Source organism: Bubalus kerabau, chromosome 2 (genome assembly GCF_029407905.1).
Source record: "Bubalus kerabau isolate K-KA32 ecotype Philippines breed swamp buffalo chromosome 2, PCC_UOA_SB_1v2, whole genome shotgun sequence".
Lineage (NCBI taxonomy): Eukaryota > Metazoa > Chordata > Mammalia > Artiodactyla > Bovidae > Bubalus > Bubalus kerabau.
In genome coordinates this window covers 98,809,345-98,834,198 of record NC_073625.1, presented here as the reverse complement: position 1 = coordinate 98,834,198, position 24,854 = coordinate 98,809,345, and the positions used below count along the sequence as shown (strand labels likewise).

Here is a 24,854-nt window from a genome sequence, read left to right as displayed (position 1 = left end):
AGAAAGGCATCATCAAGGTAAATTTTATAGTTTCCAAGCACTATCACTCTGGTGGCCTTTAATAAGTCATTTCAGGGACCTTTGCCACACAGGCCTTGATTTTCACAGTGGTGAACCAATGGTTTGCATTTGCACAGGTTCATTTTAGCAAACCCAATAACACTTTGCAAACTCTATTCTCAGCTTCAATATATTTCAGAATGATGCTCCTCATCACCCCTGATAGGATTCTATTGCTAGGAATGAAATGGAACAAATGCAGACATTCACTCTGGGGACATATTCCAGGAAATAGCATAATATTTCTTGGGAAGGTAATTACACTGAGCGTAGTCAAGCTTTCCTTCCTTGTTTCAGGCTCTTAAAAGTTCTTTCATAAAGAGCATGCTAATTTTAAATTACAAGGAAAACAATTATATGGCTGGAAGTTAAATTATATCAATAAAACAAATAACTACAAATCACAAATCTCACTAACCAAAACCCAAAACACACAGAAATCAGACTCTCAGAGTTGAGTATGCTCTAGACTTATCTAATTATCTAATGTTATCTAATTTAACATTCTTCCTAGTATAGAAATTCATTTTAATAAAATACTAAAATACTTTGGCCACCTCATGCGAAGAGTTGACTCATTGGAAAAGACTGATGCTGGGAGGGATTGGGGGCAAGAGGAGAAGGGGACAACAGAGGATGAGATGGCTGGATGGCATCACTGACTCGATGGATGTGAGTCTCAGTGAACTCCGGGAGTTGGTGATGGACAGGGAGGCCAAAAATCTAAGGTAACCCTATTAGTCCTGGTTGTTCCCTGAAGCCACTTAAATCAATTCACTCATTCTCTCATGTGACAGACTTCCAAATCCTAGAAGACAGACTTTATGCTCCCATGAGTCTCCCCCGCCGGCAAACTGCTCATAATATGTAAAGGCTTCCTGGCCTTTTAAAAGTTGGGTCCCTTTTATCTAGATGCAGTATGGTCATCCTGAAGTGAGAATGGACTTTACTGAAATAAAGTGGGTTCCTGTGTGAGCACTGTACTTGCCCAAGGCCACACAGTGAGCCTTGGAGCTTATACTTAAATCCATATGAGGATATAAAGGCTGAGAAATGGCAACAGTACATCCTGCAGTGAGCTGTTGTGAGGCAAAAGTAAATGAATGTGTGCAAATAAAACTCGCAAATAACGGTAAGTCTGGAAAACACTCATTTTTCTTAGATTAAGTTCCTAGCTATCCTGTAATACTCCAGGTGAAAAGTGAAACTATTTGTCAGTTGATATCAACCTTAATCTTCTAATGGGAACCAAAGATGAACTTGCCCCACTGTTTTTTTTTTTTAAAAACAGGTCAAATTTCTGGCTTGGATTAGGTTTGTAGTCAATTAAAATTCTGGACTACCCACATACTACGCTGGGGAGCTTGGTCTCTGCCATTCAATGTTTATATTTTTTGTACCTAGATGTAAGATTTTTCACTTTTCCTTACAAAGTACATCCTTTCAAAATCTGAATTAAATTATCTTCCAGTTTGGTCTTATACACATATTTGATAAAGTTGCTTTTTGTGTTTTGGTCCAAATCTTTGGTAATAATGTTGAGTAGGACACGGCCAAAGACACAGCCTTCTGACAAACCTTTAGAGCCCTTCCAATCAGATTGATTTTGAACATTAGTAAACTTTAGCAACCTAAGAATGTTTAATAATCCACTCTAAATTCCTCCCATTCTGTTTATAAGGACATCGTTTAAGATGACCTGTCAGAAGTTTTGCTGAAATCTGGACTCAGTATGCCAACAGCATTCTCTCAGCCTATTTTTAAGTTAGGAAATAGAAAATGAGGGTGGCTTGTGCAGTAGTCAGGGACTAAGTACACAAACAGAAACAACGGAAGGCATATCTAGCCAAGGGAATTTATGGCTTGGAATGAATTGATTACACAGGTTATGAAGAACTGGAAAACCCAAACAGGAGGTGGTGAGGTAACCCAGGGATTAGCCACAGCAGGGAGCCATGGCAGGACAAATGGGGGAAGGAGTGCTATGAAGCCCAGGAGCTAGGTCCTTGGTGGAAGATGGACCCCATGGTGGGCCAAGCTCCTGGGCGCTGGATACATGAAAGAGACGTTGCCTTTGCTTACCCCTATCCCTTCTCACCCCTTCCTGCACAATCCCAGATTCTTTCTTCCTCCCATCCCACAATTTTTCTGCCAGAGTCTCCCACTGGCTGAATCCAGGTGGAAATCAGGGGACACAGGTACCCAGGAAAGGGAGTCTGCAGCCACTTGAGATATAAGCCAGCATACAGGACACAGAGATCCTGGGGACACACATTAGACAGTAACTGTGGGGGTGGAGCGGGGAGACTTCCAATAATCCCCAGTTTTCATCTTCTTTTTTATGAGTTCAAATATGATTAGAAGTGATTTTCAAAAGTTTCTAGGACATAGCAGTCTATATTTTCACATGACATCAACAAAGCCCGGGAACAGCTATGGATTTAGTACCTCTTAGAAGATGTAAAAGAGTTGGACATGCCTTAGTGACTCAACAACAAACAAAAAGCCAAAGAACATGCCATCACTCCTGCTGCTACTGCTGCTGAGTCACTTCAGTCATGTTCGACTCTGTGTGACCCCATAGATGACAGCCCACCAGGCTCCCCCGTCCCTGGGATTCTCCAGGCAAGAACACTGGAGTGGGTTGCCATTTCCTTCTCCAATGCATGCAAGTGAAAAGTGAAAGTGAAGTCACTCAGTCATGTCCGACCCTCAGGGACCCCATGGACTGCAGCCTTCCAGGCTCCTCCATCCATGGAGTTTTCCAGGCAAGAGTACTGGAGTGGGGTGCCATTGCCTTCTCCGGCCATCACTCCTAGATGTGAGCAAATTCTGTTACTGAGAGGCAGTTTCAAAAGGCAGGGATTCTAGAGCCAGACTGTCCATGACCAAGGATTGGCTCTGCCACCAATTAGTTCCTTTTTTCTAAACCTTTTTGGGCCTCAATTTCCCAATCTCTAGAATGTGGATATTAATACAGTGCTTGCCTTAGGAATATTGAGGGGTTTAGCAAATTGCACATGTATAATACTTAAGTTGGTATCCAGCACTGAGCAAGAATAATGCACTGTGACAACCACCCCTTTGGGGGCTAATGCCATGTAGGATAAATGCTGGCTATTATTTAGTAGTAATATTCGTACTGGTATCATTAATAGAACATCATGGCCCTCGCAGATCAACTGCTCCAATTTTTCATTCTAGGGTTGAACGACTCTATACCATGGGGAAAACCATATCCAACAACATTAGATTCAGGAAGATCTTAAATCAATTCTCTTTCAAGAAGCATCTCTTACTAAAGATATAATCAAGCTCAGTTCCCCTTTTGGGTACAAGCATCATTTAGTGACATCTACTTTTGGGTGTATATGTAACATTTCAGTGGGACTCAGGAAAGTGCAAACCAACGACATTATATACACGTATGCAAGGATGCACACATAGTGGACACAGAAGAACATAAATCAATGTGAACTCAAGTGAATAAAACTGCACAGGATTAATGTCTGTTATTAATTAGCTCATCTGCCCTTAGTAGAGGGTTGGTTGTTAATCAGGACTTGAAACAGAACATGCCTTAGTAAATGACGATTTATTCTTCTATTATTATTTTAAATAGAACAATAACCTTCTTTAAAAGTGAGAATGGAAAATCATCTGCAGGACACCTGCTGGATGGCACTCCCACAGCTGTACTCAAAGAAGTTAAAATGTTAATGTTTTAAATCAAATGCTGAGCATAAATATTTGATATCTACTGTCTACTCCCTCAGGTATTATTCTATTTTTAATAACTGTAACTCGGAGTGGGGGGCACAAAATATATCCTGTTCACCTTTGTATTCTCCTCCAAGAATATCCTAGTAGCTTTCAAAATGAAGGCATTCAAAAGATAATTGTGTTGGATTGAGTGGTTCATTAGTTCCGAGGTAAACGATGAATCTAAAATGTATTCTGATTAATACCAGGAAAGAGTTACGAGTCTATAAAAAACAACGCTAATTATGACCATGCTGTGGCTTGGCCCAGACCACGATCATACTGTCCTTAGTTATGGTTCCCAGGAGCACCCGTGAAAATCACTCACCAATATTTTAATTTTACCTCTGACAACTGGAAACACACTGAGATTTATTACTGTTTCGTGTAGTCAGAGTGGCCTAATAGTGATGTGCTAGAAGAAATGGAACTCACTCCCCCCAACAAACAAAAATCATCATGCTCAAACCTAGATCCTTTGAATGTACATGCTGGACAGACACATAAAAAACTACCCTTTTCAAAAATGATTGCAGAGAAAAAAATAAAGATTTGAAATCTTTATAAAAGATAAAATGGAGGGTTTTTTTTTTTTTTTTTTGTATTCCTGAGTTCAGAGAGGCTGTCATTTTCAATTCACATAAGACCACACCTTAGGCTTGGGGTTTGTTATTGGGGAGTTGCTTTAAAGGCATAACAAATCTGTGCTACAACAAACGTTTATCTCCTCAAATCAAAGACATTTCAAAATGCATTCCTTTCAACAAATGTTAAGATAGATTCATTTATTAAAGTGTCCTGCTTTAAAAGACTGAGCGAAATAACCAGTGAAAAATAATTAATCATGTGCACTAGATAAGAAGTAATACCACAGAAGAAGATGCCCTGAACTAGTACAAAGAAATGGGTATGTAGTTCCAAAATATACCATATTATTTCAGTCTTAATTATATTGTCTTTCATTGTCTGTTATCAAGGAGCCAGCTCAATTAAAAACAAGGCAGTGTGAAAACAGATCCACTGACACTAATCAAGAAGTTTCAATTTCAAAATTTCCGCCTTTTAGTACAAAACAAATGTTTTGCAGCCAAGGTATGTTTACAGTGATTTTGTACTGGTTTATTATTTGCCAAAACAGTGTAGACATAACCCCAGGATGACATTCAGCAGTGTTCTTCCAAGATGTGCATCTCTCCCATAATTACATAGAACCAGGATGTTTTTGCCATAAAAATATTCTGGCTGATGGTTTCACAGAATAAAGAATAGCATCACTGCTAAGAAAATTCAATTTTCTTTATTATAAAAGATAACTGGTCACACAACAGTGGTCTAAGTGTCTCTCAACACTAAAATCTGTGCATCTTAAATAGCTTACTATTTGCTTTGCTGTAACAACTGGGCCAGGTGGAATGGTGGTTTAAATGTTTATATGCTATTTCTTCAGGAACTATACCATTTTTAAAGACATTAAATGGGGTCGGGATGGCCTTTGTTTTAAGAGGCCGTCTACTGAAGTCTCCTTCAATGGTATTAAAGGAAGTCATTAGGTGTGTTGCTATATTTCAGTCCCTACAAAAGTAAATTGGTGTAATTAGAAATACAGTGAAAAGTTTTAGCATAAGGGTTTTCTAAAAATGACTTGTAACTGCACAAAAAGGAAAGAAATGCACCACTTTCAAATAAAAGGCCCCTTCAAATACATAGTAATTATATACAGACTTCTGTTTTGTGATAAGGGTGTATGTAGGTGAAGCCGGGAACGACATGTTGAGGTTCTGGGCTTCAGGGGGCTGCGGCAGGATGAAGGGAGAACGAGGACACAGCAGAACACAGAAACAGAGTCACATCTAAATACCACCGATGACTGCCGGTGGTGGGGCCGGAATGCTAACACGAGGGATGAGACTTCCTACTTTTATCAATATATTATATAATTTCTGTAATTTTAACATAATTCAGCTTTTCTTAAAGTGAGCCATAATTTTCCATAAGATTTAATTTTTATAGTTACTGTAGTAAATTCATTATTACCCATCCATTTGATTTTCATCATATGTGGTTTTTGCAAGTTAGAATGTAAAAAAAACTAGGGTGTTGAGGCCTCTGAAAACATCTCCTTTTTTTTAAATAAGTAGGGTTAATGAAAACTTTTGCAATTCCCTGGGACCCACCATACCCCAAATCTTGCTTATTACATCTATGAAGAGTGTATCTGGAGAGGTCCAGCATTCTCTTTCTTCAGCTGCACCATAGCAGGTGATTTGCTTCACGAATTGTGATAGAGAAGAAAAGTACAACACAGATGAAGCCAGCAATCCTGTGGTGACTGATTTTCACCTTTCCTCCTATGCTCAGAGGAACATGCGTTTCTGCTTTCCAAACTCAACCGTTTACCTAGCTAGCCATCCCCTCATATAGACTCTGAGTACTGGATGTCCTCAGTTATCTCTTCTCCCTCAGCATGCTTTTATACTTTGGGGCTCCCCACCAGGTTTACAAACATCCAGCTTTCTCGAAGTCAGGCTCCAAGATCAATCAGGGCAAACTTCTGGAAGCCCTTCTCCTACACACTCAAGTTCAGGGCTGGAGTGGTTGCTGACTCCCTTCCTTTCCCTCTGACATAGACTCAGTTGTCACAACCAACTGGATCCCTTGCAGCCTGCCACCCCCACAGCCAGCAAGCGAATCTCTTTAACGGCTGCTCTCACCACTGCACTCCCCTGCTCCAAATCTTCGATCACCCTTCATTATTTTCAAGTACAAGTATCTCTGCTTCACACTAAACACCGTCTCAATTCTGACTTGAAGCAACACTCCACCTTCACCTTGCATAAATCTCCCAGCACAGCCCTGCACTCACGCTCGGCTGACTTACTTGTTGTCATCTACCTATTTCATGTCTGCCTGCCTTTATCTCTTCGCTGTATCTCCCCCATCTCTCCGTTTAATTATGCATAAATCACCATCTCCAGTGTGTATGGCTGGTTAGGTAGAAAAGACGGGGGGCGGGGAGGGGAGGAATGAACAAGTGCAAATGGATACTGGCAATGACTGCTGGACTCAGAGTCTGGACTCAGTAGGGAAAGGAGAGGACAGTGACATTTGTACCACAAACACCTCTCCAAGGGGGCAGCCACTTATCAGCTCTGACCACCCTGTTCTCATGCAGAGGCTGGTCCAGTGTCTCCAGGCCCTCCATGCTTTCAAGAGAAGTCAAAAGTACACATTTACTTGAAATCTATAATTTTAAAGTATTAGCCACTAATTCAAATGTAAGATATAACACAGGTCAACAAATTGTGGGCCAAACAGAGCATCTCTTAAAGCTGGGTGTGGCCCAAAGGCTGCTAGTTTCAACCTCTGTTCCCCAAGAACTCCTTCAAAGAACCATCTATCCTCATGCTTCCTCCTCGGTGCTGAGTCCCCAGAGCACTCCAGCTGAATCCACTGCTCCGTTTACTGATTTTACACATGCACTTTGGGTATCACTCAAATTGAGCTTCCTCATCTCACTGCATGATTTCCTGTGAAACCACTTGCACCATTAATTTATTTCTTATCCCTTAACTTTTTACATTTTATCTCCTTACAACTGGAGAACAGGTTCCTAGAGGACAGGAGGTGTACACTATAATTTCCTATAGTCCTCACAGTATCTCCCAAAGTATATTCGCAAACAGGCACTTATTTAAGGGTGTAAGATGTATCTCGGCAGTTGCAAAAGTAGAATCACTTTTTAAAAAGGAAATATCAGCTCCATTTCTTTGACAGCAGTCTTGAACAATCTGTCATCCTATTCAGCCATACACATATGTGTAGGAGTAAGCTGTCTTCCATAGAGCCTTCTATAACGTGCAAACTCCTGTAACAACTAACTTGCACAGTCTTTTATATTTATCTAAAACAAGTGACAGAATAGCACAGTGTTGAAGATCCCAGGCTGTGGAGAGACTGCGTAGATTTCTAGCAATGCTCTAACACTTCCTGTCCATGTGACCTTAGGTGAATCACGAAACTTCTCTGTCCTTTTTTTACTGTGTAAAAGAGGAATGATGATAATACTGGCCTCAAAGGACAGGTGTGAGAATTCAATGACTACATTATAAAGTACATAAAAGAGTACCTAACACACTGTAGATAACAGACATTGGTCATTATTATCTTATGATAGATAATAAAAATTACTTGCAGATAAAAAAATTAGAAGTAAAATAGTAATACTTTTAGGCTTATGCTCCAGCCCCTTAATGCATTCCAAACCCCAAAACTGGATCCGGAGTTAAGGTCTTCCAATACCACTGATGTCAAAAGAAAGCTCACAGGTTATCTCACTGTACATCCCTATGCAGGTGGCGTCAGCTGCCTCACTATTAACAGCATGGAATAGGCTCTCAGAAACAACTTTTCCAGAATAAATGAATAAACTGCTCCACTTGCTGTACTGAGCAATTTTAGTAACAGATATCTTTAAGTGTAGCATTTTCTTTGCGAAAATGCACAGGTAAAGACATCTCTGTGAGAATCCAACGAGAGCAACTATTATACACAATGATCTCTAGGAGGATGCTCTGCTGTTCTTTATGTGACCTGACCTAATTAATTTCAAAAGGAAAGGAAACACAATACATTATAGTACCTGCACCAATTAACTGATTAACTGAACAGTATGAACCTCATGCAGGTTCAAACATAAAAGACTGTATTTTTCACAATTCCCTCACCTTAGCAGCACGGTGCCAAATCTCCCTTCCTAGCTGGAGTAGATTCCTGAAAAATAACTGGAATAGATCCCAGAATTTTCAGGTCTCTTTCAGCTATTAAAAATCCACCCAATTTAAAATGCCAATCAAATGCCTAAAGAGCCTTCTGCTGGAGGATCTCCCGGCTTGGGTGCTGGGAAATGGGGAGGGGTCCTCACAATGAGAGTGCAGGCCCATCTAAGTCCCTCTCTGTCTGCTGCCAGCCTCTTCCAATTTTCTTTTTGCCTGTTAAAGTGGGTGTAAGCACAGCAACAAATATATGCCTACCATATTTCTTGCTTTTCTCCAAGAGAAGAGTTTTCTTGTAAGAAACAGCCTGTCTTTGGGAGGGCTCCTCAACCACTCCCCCTGTGCCCAGCTGCAGGAATGAAGCTGGGAAGGGTGAGTGGTTAGATCTTGGGTTGGTTCCTGGCCCTTCCTTCACAAGACATAAAGCCACTGGTTGAAAGGACAGAAGAAGGGATGGTGGAGGTAAAAACAACTACCCCTGGTTACGTTTTTGTTCCTATTAACTCCATATAAGACTGAACGACCTTGGTAGGGATGTCAAGGACAAAGATGATAGACAAAATATTTAACAGGCAGGAGTGCTAAGCAACCAGAAGGGATGTGGTGTCAGGGCTGAACAGGGTGTTGCAGGCCCCCTGCTGTGCCCTCTAGTTGCTAGGAGAGTCGCTGCAAAGGTCCTCAAGGGGCAGGGTCCCAGTCTTATAACCAACAATAGGAGGTGTTTTGGTATTTTAGTACTGGGACAGGGGTCCTGGTGCAAACCAGCTGAACAACACTCCTGCAGTGGGAGTTCCTCAGACTGTCAAATGAGAGATCAGACAGTCCCAGGCCAGCCCTCTCCCCATGACTGGCCCATGGCCTCTTGCCTGATTAAGTCGAACTACCTTCTACTTGTTCATTTGCCCCTGGAAAACAAATGCGTCTTTGCAATGCCAGGAGACAGAGCGCAGCAAGCTGTTCTAAGTCTCTGCCTGCTTTCGATTTCCTCTGGTTCTCTTTTTGCTTGGTCAGAGAGGAGAAGGCAGCAGCAATAAATCAATATCTAAAACGTTGCTTGCTTCTTGCCAAACCATGAGAAGACACTTCTTCACTCAGTCTTTAACAGGGCTTCTCTCAAAGCTGTCTTTACTGTGTTTGACAGAGGCCAGGGGTGAAGAAGAGGAAGTACTTCTCTGCTTTCCTCCACATGACAAGGAGAAAAGCCATGATACTCCAGGTGACTGCCCAGCCTGTGACACCCCACCCCTGGGCTTACGGTGGGGACAAGAAGGGAAACCCTTAGTGGTCGATCGAATGGCAGCTCGGTTAGGCTGTCTCTTTATAAATCCTGAGAGAAGATCTGGCCCAAACTGAAGGTGGCTTGTTGGTGGCTTTCCCTTTGGAATGTGTTTATTTAAAGCTATTCTTTAGGATTTCTGACAACAGGAGCAATTTGGGCCACAGGAAAAATTCTCTTCAATACCCTGTCATGCTTATCTAAAGAGGTACCTGAAATAATTAAATACTAGATTCTGTTCAAGAAAAGATGAACATCAACTACACAAGGAAGAAAAAAATTACTGAGGAAGCATATTTCCACTGGTGATTATTTGGAGATGCTGATTAATCCATTCTGCACATATTTATGTTTAATTACAAACTGGGAAGGCTTTAGGATATTACTCTAAAACACACTCTATTAGCATTATGGCATCATATTCATGTGGTGCAAATAATAATGTGCGATTTTCTCAGTAAATAATTTTTTACCGACCCTGTTTTATCAAAAGCATATATTTTTACTCAGATGTTATATGAAGCTAAGTCTGAGTATAAGCTGATTTGCTATATAATTGGAATAGGCTTACTGCAGTCATTTTACCCCTTTAAATTACGACACCAGCACTGAAACATCTGTTAGACCACAGCATCTGTTTCATATTTGGGATGCATCCCTACAAATTAGAAGAGTGTTCTTTTTAATGAGCTCTGATTTAATGGGGAATCCTTTTTTTTTTTTTTTAAATGACTGTTGTGCCAAAGAAAGAAAATGAGAAGACGAATTTTCATTGCTCTAGCACCCCCCACAGCAAAGCACCTCTAAGGCCCATACATTTCCAATACAAAACTATCTAATAAATATATATTTATGTTGAAAGTTAGTTTGTTTTATAGATTGAAAGTTGAAAGTGTTAGTCATTCAGTTGTGTCCGACTCTTTGACCCCATGGACTGTAGCCCACCAGGCTCCTCTGTCCATGGAATTCTCTAGGGAATGGGAAGTCATTTTTTTCTCCACGGGATCTTCCCAACCCAGGGATGGAACCCAAGTCTCAGGCATTGCAGACAGATTCTTTACTATCTGAGCCACCAAGGACAGATTAGTGTTGTTTAATATTTAAAAGATTATATGTATAAGTTTGTGTATATCTATATAAACACAATTCTCCCCCTCAGGAAGAGCCAAAATGGCTATACATTCATATAATTTAAGAAAAATACTTATTTCTTTCAAATAAATTATTTTGACCAACTATATAGTCTTAGATACTTGACAAATTTATGACCTCACAGTCTCTCTGCTTACAAAGACATTGTTACAACTCTAAAGGCACACTCATTGCCAGATCTTTACCACTTTAGTTCTACCAGAAATAGTACCTTGCTACTGACTTACTCAGTTCTTTCAAAAACTACTCCCTGTGGTCTCCCTAAGTTTTCTAGTTATTCCCAACCCTCTGTTTTGAGTCTGAGTTTGTCTTATACAAGAAGCATGTCAGCTTCATGTCAGATACAACGGTGTTAGTTTGTCCCACTTTTTACATACTTTACTGTTTATGCTTCTAATTTGGATCTGGCTGGACTTAGATACTAAAAATTCCTAAATTTTAATGACACAAGCTACCATAAAATTTAGAAAATGACTGGCTGTCCCATTAAGTTCAATAAACTCAAAATAATTTATCACACACACACACACACTCAGAAGAAACTGAAACTGACTGGAAGGAAGACAGAAAACAAGAGAGAAAGTTTAACAGAGATATTTGGTTACCCATTTTGTGCCTCCTAATTTGTTTCACTGAAAGAGAAAACCACTACAACAGTGTCCGGTGCGAAAGACATTTGTCCTACACTTTCCCTTTAAGGCAGAGTGGTCACAGTTTGGCAAAGGAAGTCCCCCTCCTGCCCGCCCCAGTAACAATCACTTCCGGCGTCTTCCTCCCTGCCTGTTCCCATCAACTGAGAGTTCTGTCCTTCACAGGCTTTACAAAAACATCTTTTTTACTCGACCAAAGGAATAGTAGCATTTTATATCCATGTCACATCAAATGCACAGCTGAGAGATGCTATAAAACCAGACTTCAGAACATGTCATTTGAGTTCTTCACTAAAAAAGCCCCCAAATTAAAACATCAACTACCTGATTTAAAAGTAGTGCTTTCCAGAGATTTATAGATGTTATTAATATAAGAGAATCAGAGAAGGGGAAAATTACCTAGACCATTTTTCTGGGTTTAGGATGGACTTACTTTATCAATCTGAGAGAGACAAATACTGACCTTATTTTAAAATACTATCTGTGAAAGGATTTTGCTATTTCCCTGGATAACCTTTTTCAATGCTTGATGACTTTTAGTAGCAAAAGTCCACTTTCCTTAAATTAAAGATGAACCCCCCCTCATTGTTGAAAATTATATACAACACACATTATGGTCACAGGTGAGATAGCTCAGTTTAGGCAACACTGTTATGATTAACTTTTTTGTGACTTCAACCACTGCAGATCTATCACAATGTATTCTTAGAAACTTGCCTCAGCCAGTTGAAAGAGTGCAGACTTTCCACAGCGTTTTACAGGCTCAGCACCACCCAAGTGTGAAGTGTTTGAAGAAATCTATATGGAAAACAATTCATATAAAGAATATTAATTGTGATATCAGAATTTTTGCTCTCCATTCACACCCATTCGGGAACTTTCCTTAGTTTACAAGAATATCATTGCTTTCAAGTGTCAAATAACTTAAATGCATTAGGTTTGGGATTATAATTTTGAAATCAATGTTAGTAAATAACCTCAAAAATAGCAACAAAAAAACCAGTCTGACTTGGGTGGCTGTTGAACTATACCAAGTATGAGTATTCCAGGCTTTAAATTTAACTCTATAACCTTAAAACAAGTTATACATTTCCACTTCCATATAAACACCAACTCAGCAACTGGTCATATAGAAAAGAGATTTAGTGTCATTTCACATTTAACAAAAAGCAATTAGCTAATTTTTTGTTGAAATATATTTGGGATCCCTGTGAAAAGACAGCAACAAGGCAGTCAACAAATATTTTTTTGAGAATTGAACAGAAATGTGTTAGGCAATATGACAAGTGTTAGCCAATATTACAAATAGCTGTGAAAAGAAGAGGTGAAAAGCAAAGGAGAAAAGGAAAGATATAAGCATCTGAATGCAGAGTTCCAAAAAATAGCAAGAAGAGATAAGAAAGCCTTCCTCAGCTATCAATGCCAAGAAGTAGAGGAAAACAACAGAATGGGAAAGACTAGAGATCTCTTCAAGAAAATTAGAGATACCAGGGGAACATTTCATCCAAAGATGGGCTTGATAAAGGACAGAAATGCTATGGACCTAACAGAAGCAGAAGATATTAAGAAGAGGTGGCAAGAATACACAGAAGGACCGTACAATAAAGATCCTCACAACCCAGATAATCACGATGGTATGATCACTCACCTAGAGCCAGACATCCTGGAATGTGAAGTCAAGTGGGCCTTAGAAAGCTTCACTATAACAAAGCTAGTGGAGGTGATGGAATTCCAGTTGAGCTATTTCAAATCCTGAAAGATGATGCTGTGAAAGTGCTGCACTCAGTATGCCAGCAAATTTGGAAAACTCAGCAGTGGCCACAGGACTGGAAAAGGTTCATTTTCATTTCAATCCCAAAGAAAGGCAATGCCAAAGAATGCTCAATCTACCGCACAATTGTACTCATCTCCCACGCTAGTAAAGTAATGCTCAAAATTCTCCAAGCCAGGCTTCAGCAATATGTGAACTGTGAACTTCCAGACGTTCAAGCTGGTTTTAGAAAAGGCAGAAGAACCAGAGATCAAATTGCCAACATCTACTGGATCATGGAAAAAGCAAGAGAGTTCCAGAAAAACATCTATTTCTGCTTTATTGACTATGCCAAAGCCTTTGTCTGTGTGGACCACAATAAACTGTGGAAAATTCTGAAAGAGATGGGAATACCAGACCTCCTGACCTGCCTCTTGAGAAACCCATATGCAGGTCAGGAAGCACCAGTTAGAACTGGACATGGAACAACAGACTGGTTCCAAATAGGAAAAGGAGTACGTCAAGGCTGTATATTGTCACCCTGCTTATTTAACTTCTATGCAGAGTACATCATGAGAAACGCTGGGCTGGAAGAAGCACAGCTGGACTCAAGATTGCCAGGAGAAATATCAATAACTTTAGATATGCAGATGACACCACCCTTCTGGCAGAAAGTGAAGAGGAACTAAAAAGCCTCTTGATGAAAGTGAAAGGAGAGTGAAAAAGTTGGCTTAAAGCTCAACATTCAGAAAACTAAGATCATGGCATCTGGTCCCATCACTTCATGGGAAATAGATGGGGAAACAGTGGAAACAGTGTCAGACTTTATTTTTTCGGGCTCCAAAATCACTGCAGATGGTGACTGCAGCCATGAAATTAAAAGACGCTTACTCCTTGGAAGCAAAGTTATGACCAACCTAGATAGCATATTCAAAAGCAGAGACATTACTTTGCCAGCAAAGGTCCGTCTAGTCAAGGCTATGGTTCTACCAGTGCTCATGTATGGATGTGAGAGTTGGACTGTGAAGAAGGCTGAGCGCCAAAGAATTGATGCTTTTGAACTGTGGTGTTGGAGAAGACTCCTGAGAGTCCCTTGGACTGCAAGGAGATCCAACCAGTCCATTCCTGAAGGAGATCAGCCCTGGGATTTCTTTGGAAGGAATGATGCTAAAGCTGAAACTCCAGTACTTTGGCCACCTCATGCGAAGAGTTGACTCATTGGAAAAGACTCTGATGCTGGGAGGGATTGGGGGCAGGAGGAAAAGGGGACAACAGAGGAAGAGATGATGGATGGCATCACTGACTCGATGGACCTGAGTTTGAGTGAACTCCAGGAGATGGTGATGGACAGGAGGCCCGGCGTGCTGCGATTCATGGGGTTGCAAAGAGTCGGACACGACTGAGTGACTGAACTGAACTGAACCGAATATAACAAGAGCCGGTGAAGCTAAGTCTTATATAAAACACTGGCAGTGGCACTTAAGAGTGTGCTCTAAAGTACAAAGATTAACTGTGAAGACCACAAATCTCAGTAAGCACATCAATATACACACACCATTACATGGTGATTGCATGCTCTTCAAATTTTGTAAAGCTGCAACTGGGCACAGCTGCAACAGTGAACAGCACTGTCCTATCTCATTTTTATAGGAAGACTTAATTTCCAATTTTGAGCTGAACTCAGTAAAGAGTTGAGGACATATATTCTTAAGGATCTTTAAAAAGAACTCTTCTGCTAGAGAAGTTCTGTCATCATTAGAGCAGCTAGCAATAGTTTATGCTGTTAATATTCCTCCTGATTAGGAATTCTTTCTCAGTTTAAGACAGGTATTTCTCAGTTCAGTTTAGGAGGCAAACCTGCCTTGTGATGATATCCTTACAGGTGACCCCAGGCCCAACAGAGAATATCATGGAGCTGTCCCTCCAGGAGAGACTGGGGGCTTCATTACTGCTAGGGGAAATTCTCCCTAGAACACCTGCTGAATAAGAGGCTTTTGTTGAGGCAATATCTAATAAGCCACCTGGATCATTTAGAAAGGGCTATTAATTTAAGTTTTAGGGGATTTCTCCTCCTGGTGCCATCATTTTTGACAGTACTTCCCTATTCATCCCAATCACTTCCTTTTTCTTTAGAAGACCAACTTAGGGGCTGAAGCTTTCTAAAGATTTTCCTCTGGCTGAATTTTCTCTGATATATGTCACTTCTACTTTTTCTAGACAAGGTGAATTCAATTACTAACCTTATCATTAGACTAAGAAAACAAACACATTTAATACAATTACTAACTTGGAGTAACTTGACCAGTCACGTGAACCCACACTGTATTAATAGAAAGGACATGGCTTTTGTGTCAGACAAACATGCCTTCATTACTTTTTGTGGTGTGGACTGAAGGAAATAATTAAGACCACATCTTCACCTTCAAAACAGAAACACTATCTGCCCCATATTCCTTTTGTGAAGATGACATGTTATGTTAGTAAAGAGTCTGGCCTGGTGCTCAGCCCATATTATGCCCTCAATCAACGGTACAATTATTAGTTATAAGGATTTATCATTATTAACACTAATAAACTCTGTTAATACAATCCCCCCAAATTAGCTACAGACTGAAACTAGAGTAAAGTGAAAAATTGCAACCTCAGAGGTTAATTATTAAATTTAATAATCTGTAGAATATTAAATTTGTCACATAATCATATAATACCCTCAAGAGCACAACAAGCTCGGTGATGCTGCAATACACAGCTTGACAGTTTTCAGCTCTTCACTGGCTCCCTCTGCTGTTGCTTTTGTTGCTGTAGGTTTATATTCCCCGACGCTGTGTGTGTGTGTGAGTGCTCAATACCACAAAGCCTGTGTGGGTGTGTAGGTTCACTACCACAAAGCCTGTGCCAAATGCCTGCATGGCACACCCAGAGGCTCAGTGAAGAACTTCTGACCACACAGATGCATTGCCTGTCAGATGAGTTAACATGCAGTGTTCTGCATCAAGGCTTGAGAATGGTTCCTTGCCTTGCAAAAGAAACCTCCACCTAATGTTTAGTAAGAACTATTTTTCCTCATTATCTAAAAGTATTTTTTACCTATCTGTAGGTACAGGGGAGTATTTTAAATGCTCAATGTTGCTGTAAGCCTGATTTCCAAAGGATCATGCTGGTAGGGGGTGTATCAATGTATTTTAGCAGCCCAGCATTTCTAGAATCACCTAACAATAAAATTTTCATGGAATGACTCAACAGTAAGATATACTTTCTATAAAAATGCCTTTTGGCTTAACTGGGGGAAAGGGTTGGAACTTATGTTACTGTCTGCAGCACTGGGCATGGCTGACCTTTGTCTTGAGAGTCTTCTCTGGATTTCCAATACTGCAGACTCTCTCTAAGGTCTCTCCTTGCTGTTCTTTCTTGGTTCTCCCCTTCTATAGTGAGCCCTTAAATGTTCTCCCTCAGGGTTCTGTCTTAGAGCCCTCTCTTTATTCATACTTTTTCTCTCAGTAATCTCACCTGCTTCTAACATAAACATAGCTTGTATAATGCTGATTTGTTATACTATTGTTCATTTCCTTGTATTTTTCCCCCCTATTTATGGGACATACACATCCTTTCAAGTAAGAATAATAAGCTAAAACCTGTCTTTCAGTGACAGGTCTGCCAGTGGAGGGAAGTGCATGTTATGTTCCCCTCCTGGGTAGGGGGCAGTACTGGGCCATACTGCACAGTAAGTTTGTGGCTATGTTTTTTTATTTTCCTCACATTGGATGGAGCTTGCCAATCTGTTAATTCCACTGTAGTCTCTCCTCTATTAAATAATGTTCTGATAAACAGGGTGGGTATTAAAAGTATGTAACGTACAGCAAAACCGCCAAGAAAAATGATCACCCTCGTTGTTAAACTGCTAATTTTATAGCTGCCTGAGGTAGGGGAGCACATCAAGGAAAGAGGTGGCAAAGATTAAAAGCAAATTAGGCAGAAGCCTTCTGGAGTTATAACAGGTATCATGAACACTGTAGTCTGGGAGGAAATGACCAACAATTGTTGAGTGAATAAATGAATCAAAGAACAAACGAACAAAATGAGATAATTGGTCTTCCTTATCTTAAAAGATATATTAATTCTTCCAATAAAACATGGAAAACTTTCACACCGATGAGCTGCAGTGTGAGCATATGGAATCTGTGTCAAGTATAACATTCCGTAACATATTGGGCACGCCATCATAAAAATGAATGCTTTAAAATTGCACTAATTGCTTATATCCAACGGTGACAATACCTTGGAGAGATAACAGTTATATTTACATTAGCAAAGTAAAAGTCTCCTAAGGGAAGTTTTAGTGTTCAAATGTATCTGTCTAAATTGTCCAGACTAGCTTCCTGTCTTCAAAGTAAACATGCAATTTTTCAACATAAAGGTATACTCCAGGTGTAAGAGTCAGCCACTCAGCAGAGAAGAGGATACGTGGACTGGTCATGGCTTTCAGAATTGTTAAATAATGGATGACAACAATTCTCTTCTGGCATTACGTTTGGTCATTAGTCTTCAGTAAATGAGATCTAAACAGAGACAGATGTGTCAGTCTATATGTAAACAACATAAAAATGCAGATAGGAAACTCATTTTGACCAACTTAATGGATCAGAGTCTGGAAACAGTGATGGCTCTTCAGATGGGCCAAGTGGAATCTTGATGAATTACAACCATCAATATGGAATGGGAAACAGGCTGAAATGTGAGGAAAACAGGTTCTATACTCTGTATTTCTTTCTAGATCTTGTAAAGCAGATATATCATTCTCCCTTCAAATGTACACATTTATGAAGAACCTACAAGCAAAATGTTCTTAATTTAGTTTCATGGTTCCATGCAGGTTACTTGAATGGGTTTTAAAATGATCAGATTTGGTTCAGAAGGAAAAGATATCCTTCTCAGCTTGTGAGACAGAGACCCAAGACTTGACATACAAGAAAAAATATATTCATTTAAAGAAATGCCCTGAGTTTACTGTTTTTTAAAAAGTGTGTTTCTAGGATAATTGTATTACACAATAAATGATCAACCTCTTCCTGGAGTTATGAACACTTGAAATTAACACTAAGCGTCTCAAGAATTTTGCAAGCCTGATCTTAAGGGCATTTACAAAGCTAAACATTCAAGAGAAAACTGTTGCCTAAATGATATAAACATTTTGTAATAGGACCAAGAATCTCTCAGAAAAGGGATGAGGGTTATAATGTGGCCCCTTGGGCAAATTTCTATTATCTGCCCATTTCCTCCTCACTTAATCCTTTCCCTGTAAGTTCCCAGAGATACCAGAAGTGCCTTAACAATGCTGATTTAATAACTTGTGGTAAAAATTACCACCTATAGAGCAGTGATCTCAAACTGCAGTTCCCTAAGAGGAAACCTGTTGAAAATGCAAATTATCAGTCCCACTGCAGACTTATTAAATAAGAAACTTTGGGGGTGGGGTTCAGCAATGTGTGTTTGAACAAGTCTTTGAGGGAACTCTGATGTGTTTCAAAGTTGGAGAGCCTCTGGTAAAGACTAATTAGAACAAGAATTTCAAGAGCCTTTGTGTTTTCTCAAAGGTGATGGGTGTTTTATGAAATAATTATAAAAGTTTTAGGGATACGATCACAGTAATTATAGGCTATTCTATTTCTACCTTAATAAATATACTCATAGCAGATCTTAGTAGATAATTTAATCAGTCCATCTAGTTAGTATAGTTTAGATTTGAATAAACCAGTGCAATACTCGGCTGACAATATGGTCAGATCATAACATGAGAGAGACTGAAACTTAAGAGTTCTCTTGGGTCAGCTGGGGAAAGTGACTGGAAGTTATATATATCCTTAGAGAACCCTGTATTTTAGTATACTTCTCTTATATAATCATATATAGCATTTACAGTTAAATAGCTAAGTATGTAATAATTTAATCTGCTCAGGAATTGTAAGGCCTCTTAATTATCAACCTACACAAAATAAAACCAGGAAAAATAATACACAGAGTTTAGATGGGAACTGTATTTGATTCCAAAGCAGAACATTTTATTTTGTTTTTCCATCGTGCATGCCTTCCTCTGTTAAGGCCTTGAAACAAGTCCTAAGGAGTTTTCAAATTAATTTTTTTAAAGCTTCCTCAAATCTTATACATGCATGGTCAGAAATCCTCAGAAGACAAATGCCATTGAGTATAGAGAATTGACATCTGGAAATGTCTTCCTGCACAATTCCTAAGGAAAGAGAGGTTCTTTACTAGGAAAAAAAAACTTTCTTTTTGAGGAGTGAGTGTACAGAACAAATTAATTCAAAAGAGGCACGGGATCTCATTCTCCAGTCATGAGATAGTGGCTGCTTCACCTTCACGCTGCTCCCTAGGGCTGCCCAGGGCTTTGGGACACCTGATAAATCTGATGTTGCTATCACTTAAATAAGAACCGCACTCTGAGTGACAGGACCTGTTAGAAATGCATCAGCTGAGATAGGCTATACAAGCATTTTTAATTAAATTGAAAACTCTTGGTAAATAATGCATATGTAAATATCAGATGTGTCAAAGACAAGCCATAACCTTTCTAATATTCATGAGTATAGAATTTAAATATATGACAAATAAATTGTGTTTGGAAGGAAATGTTTCTAAAAAGTCTGATGGGACCAATCAGGTACCAACACTAAAAACATTTATAGTCATGTCAAAATTCTTTTTATCTTTGAAAAAATTATTAGTATCAAGTAAATGGATATCAATGACTAGAGGAGAGCAAGGAAATATAAAACAAAACTATTCCCGACAGTGAAAATACCAGCCTGTTCATCATAATGAAAAATTATGATAAAATCTTAATTTATTCAGATTCATCAAGCAAATTGTTCTTAGTGAAATGATACCATTATATGATATTCTGATTACCACTTTTATAGAATAGCCCTCAACAACTATAGCAGCAGCACTATGGCAGAGAAGTCTTACAGATAAGCAAGCCAACTGGTAGGCTCGAGTTGTGCTGGTTGACGCAAGTGTCCCAAGAAGAAGCAGCATTTAAAAAAAAAACTGCTAGAGCTAAAAGTAATTTTTTATCATTTTCAAAGTAAGATGCTGGGTTTTCTCCTGCCAAAAGGATATCATTTTACATTTCATTTATGAAGCACTCTTTATGCAAATGAATCAAAGTGATTCAATACATCAATATTAAACAGAACATTCCTGCTTGTCATTTTCTCTCAACCCTATAAAAAATTGTTTAGTTTATGATATGCATTTTTGGTTGAAATTAATAAAAAGGAAAATGGGGAAAAACCTAAAGGAGATGGCATCTTACTTTTGCAAAAGGGATATATTTTATTATTTGTCTTATAGTGCTTATTAGAAATGAGCATATGATTGAGGCCAGGGTTTCTGTGGCAAAATAAAGAATATCAGATTGCCTTCTCATCATACCAACCAAGAAAATGCTCTCCAGGGTGTGCTCTCTCTCTCTGGCTGACAATCCAGAGAAATCTGAGATCCTGCAAGAGCTGACCCGACCTAAGCCTGGGATTAAACGCTAATATAAATACTGGCTGAAGCTACATCACAGTGCAATCTAGCAGGTCGTATTCACCCTGCATTCACTGTGAGACACATTCATCAACAATAGCATCTAATTTCGCTACTGGAAAAATTTAATAAATAAATTGGAATACTATGGCCTCCATGTTGACAATTTTCCTAAGCTTTTAAAGCAAGTTAAAAACTAAGGCAAAATGAAATAAATGAAAAACTGTTATTCTGGATGAACTCTTTAGTCAATGTTTATAAAATCTGGAGGTGATCTATGATTACACAAAAGTAGCAGAAAGCAATAAATAGTCTGCCATGTATATTCTGTCAGTAATGGCAAGAGGCATGCCTGAAGTTCTCTATAGGTGACAAAATTCTATTCCAATACTTTCTGCACTCAGTACATTTTCTGAACCCAATATATATATTAAAAAAAAGCCATACCTCTGCAAACTGAAACAAGGCTGATGCTTGACACTGTTTTGAAGGAGCATCAGGGTGGGATGTACTTGAAGATATCTGAAAGGAAACATGTAATTTTTAAAGCACAAGCACATTTTTTCCAAAACAGACTAATAGATCTGCCATATATTTCCCCTGTAGACACTGATAAAGACTAAGACATGAGTCATCACCCTCAATCCCTTTTAGAAAAACAGTATCAATGATAAATGAAGACAAAGGCCATGTTTCTAAAAACAGACGTGGAAAGAAGAAAAAAGACTGAGTTTGGCTCATTTGCTATGTCTCTTGTTCAGGTATCAGATGTGTACCAAACAGCAGTTGAGGAGACCTATAGAGATAGACTTATTTCAGTGATTTTTAAAAATACAATATTAAATGTTGGAAGCTGAAAGTAAAATCTCTCTTACAGCACTCCCTTTAAGCTGTTCTCTGCTTAGAGGCAGCTCTGAGACTGTGTTGGGGACACAAACCATGCGGGTCAGAGTATCTGGGATTGAATCTCACCTCTGCTACTCATAAGCTACAAGACCTTGGGCAGCTCAACTAATCTCTTGAGACTTATTTTACCCAACTGTAAATTGATGGTGATGATAATCCCCATTTTATAGGATTATGGTGAGAAGAAAATAAGTCACAGAAAACACTGCCTGGTATGGAACCAGAATTCAATAAAGTGTTCAATGAATATGAATAGCGTTTTTTTCCTTTATAACACCATGCATCTTCCCATCCACCACCGCCCCCTGCACCCACCCACACACAACCCTCAGATCTCTGACAGTAGATAGGGGATTCTGTCATACCATCCTTGATTCAACTCGGAGAACTTCTGTTCCTACCTACTAGTGCTTATTCAAACTTCATTAAAGGTTTCCTCTGAGGGCCAAGTATTTCTAAAGGAAATACTTCTCAAGGATGTTTTGAAGCCAAGTCAGTTATTAATTTTGGTTTCAAAGTGAATAAACCTTCTATCCAGCTACAAAATTGGGTGAAAATGAGTCACAAGAGCAGAAAGTGTAGGCTCTATAAATTCAGCCCATTCCTAGTCCCCCAAAAGTTTCTTCAGTTAACTGTGCTCACTGACTCCATCAAAGGCAACTTATTAAGCAATACATGCACCTGGACCATAGCTCTTCATAAGAATTCATAGGAATCATTTCTTCATATTAATCAAATTAAGTTGGTTAGAAAGACAATGGAGCCAGTTTGTGATACAACATTGAAGCCACTTTTAGAGATAAGGAATAATTAGAAGAGAGAACTGATTGAATTACTGACTCTATTTATAGCTGAAGGCACTAGGAAAATTTTCATTTCACTGTATTGTTTTAATCAAGCATTTTTAGAATAAAACTAAGTAAAAAAGAAAAAAGAGAAAGAAAGAAAAAAGATCTCCCATATCCTATTTAACAAACTAGATATACACAAATGGTCATAAATGGCTAAGATAAAACCAAGTACTCTGAAGACACTTGAGGATAAATTTGTAGACTCTCTTGGTCAAATCATGAAGCCTATCATTTCAGAAGACCTCCATGTGACAGCTGCGGCAGGCTGCAGCTATGACCCACAAAGATGTCCTGGGAATTACAGACCTACAGTCTATCATTTAAACTTAGAAAAGTCACGTCTTATTTCAGACATGACTTCTCACTCCCAACAACCCTCCATAAAAGTTAAAGAAAACAAACAGTTTGTGTAAGGGGAAATACATGCCTTTCAAAGCTTAAGTCAGAGAGTAAACCAAATAGAAACAGTGGCATAAACCATCTAGATTTCCGAAAAGCATTTCACAAGTTTTTAAATAAAGGGAGGTTTCTACAAATTAATATTGAGTAGAGGAGATTCTGACATGAATAGCGAGCTCCTGAAGAAATGGCAGATTAGGGTCCAAGGATATCTTTGGACTCTTTAGTTTGCTATACTAACCAAAAAAAGTGCACGTGTCAAAATACCAAAAATTTCATATGAAATCTGAGAGATTTCACTAGATCTTCAGGGGGCTCAGGGATCACTAGTTAAGAATCTCTGCTTTCAAAGCCGGCACTAACATTATTTAATATCTATAAAACTATGCTTAAAAGGGAGTGCAGACTGAACACTCTACTATATTAAATTCTTGAGGAAACAATATACAAGAAAATTAGAATTCATGGCACACCTCACAGAGAGCAGACAGGAAAGTGATAGATAAGGAGCATTATGTGAGCAAATATATAACATAATATTCTGGTGATATCAGCAGGACATTTAGGCATATTACCAACAATGTCATAAAAGGAATGACCTAATATGCCAGTGTGAAAAGTAATTCTGTCAATGAAATGTCGAGAACCACCAGGAAAGGATACTAGAGGAGAAAAAAGTCTGAAACTGAAAATATTTTCTCCTTGTACAAAACTGTACCACAAGGGGCAAACATTAGGAGGGATGACAGTTTGAGAGAAGGTCTAGTGAAAGACAATTCACATGATCAAGGGAGGACCATGTGGTTTAATGTTAGAAAAAATTAATCAATGATGGCTCCATATTGAGTTCCAGGGTAAATGCAGACATTTAGGGAAGCAGTCTTAACCTTTAGACTTGATATCAAGGATAATGTGCTTTCTACATCATCTGTATGTGAGTGACATACTGAGCCAAACAGGTCTAACATTAAGACATAAGACTTTGAAAACTACCAACTGCATGCTAAAGTTTCAATTAAGAGAAAAGTGTATTGAAAATAAATAAAAAGGAATGCACAGCCAATAACCATGAGACAATTCTATCTTCTGATTCAATACCTGTCAAATTAACACCTGATAAATAAGTTCTAACAATAATTCAATTATATTCTTAACTTTCCTAGCCCTGAATAAAAATTGGTGATGAGGTTTAAGGGAAATAACATTTAGTATGAGTTAATAACATGTTTCTAGAAATATATTTATTCCTTAATTAAGAGACTCTAGAGTTTCAAAATTTAGTTTATTTTCCATTTTTGATTATTTGATCTAAGAACAAAGAGTTCATCATTGCTTTAAGTTACTGTCATCAGCCAAAATTGAAGCTCACTTTACAATTTCATTAAGTATAGATTGCAACATGTATATTACCTCAGCAAACTGAAATAATGGTGACTTCTGACGCAATTCAGAGGATTCTGAAACATCAGGCCTGCAAGTGCCAGAGGAGATCTAAAACAAAGAAATGTGGCATGAGGCATCACACAAAATACTCCTGGATGACAACAGAGGACAGATGTAACCTAAAACATTCCTATTTAAGGAAGGAACGGTTTTCATTCCCAAATTTGAGGCAGTACTGTGAAAAAAAGATAGTTATATTCTGCAAAGTCTTATACATGGTTTTATAAAGTTTTATATATTCATTCATTTGTTAAATATAATGCCATAAATAGTAGGACATAGACA

The 24,854-nt window shown here is 38.8% G+C and overlaps 1 protein-coding gene across 24 annotated transcripts in view; it reads right to left on the bottom strand.

Moving 5' to 3' along the window:
- BBX (BBX high mobility group box domain containing) overlaps positions 1-24,854 on the bottom strand; it is a 295,437-nt gene that overhangs the window by 38,576 nt on the left and 232,007 nt on the right. For 23 of the 24 annotated variants that reach the window (XM_055568048.1, XM_055568050.1, XM_055568049.1 and 20 more), the window contains 3 exons: positions 24,537-24,617; positions 21,418-21,492; positions 12,390-12,470 (listed from right to left, as the gene is read on the bottom strand). In XM_055568048.1, the coding sequence (XP_055424023.1) occupies positions 12,390-12,470; positions 21,418-21,492; positions 24,537-24,617 (237 nt within the window). The remainder of the gene's footprint in view (positions 1-12,389; positions 12,471-21,417; positions 21,493-24,536; positions 24,618-24,854) is intronic. The other variant, XM_055568067.1, reaches the window with a different exon arrangement.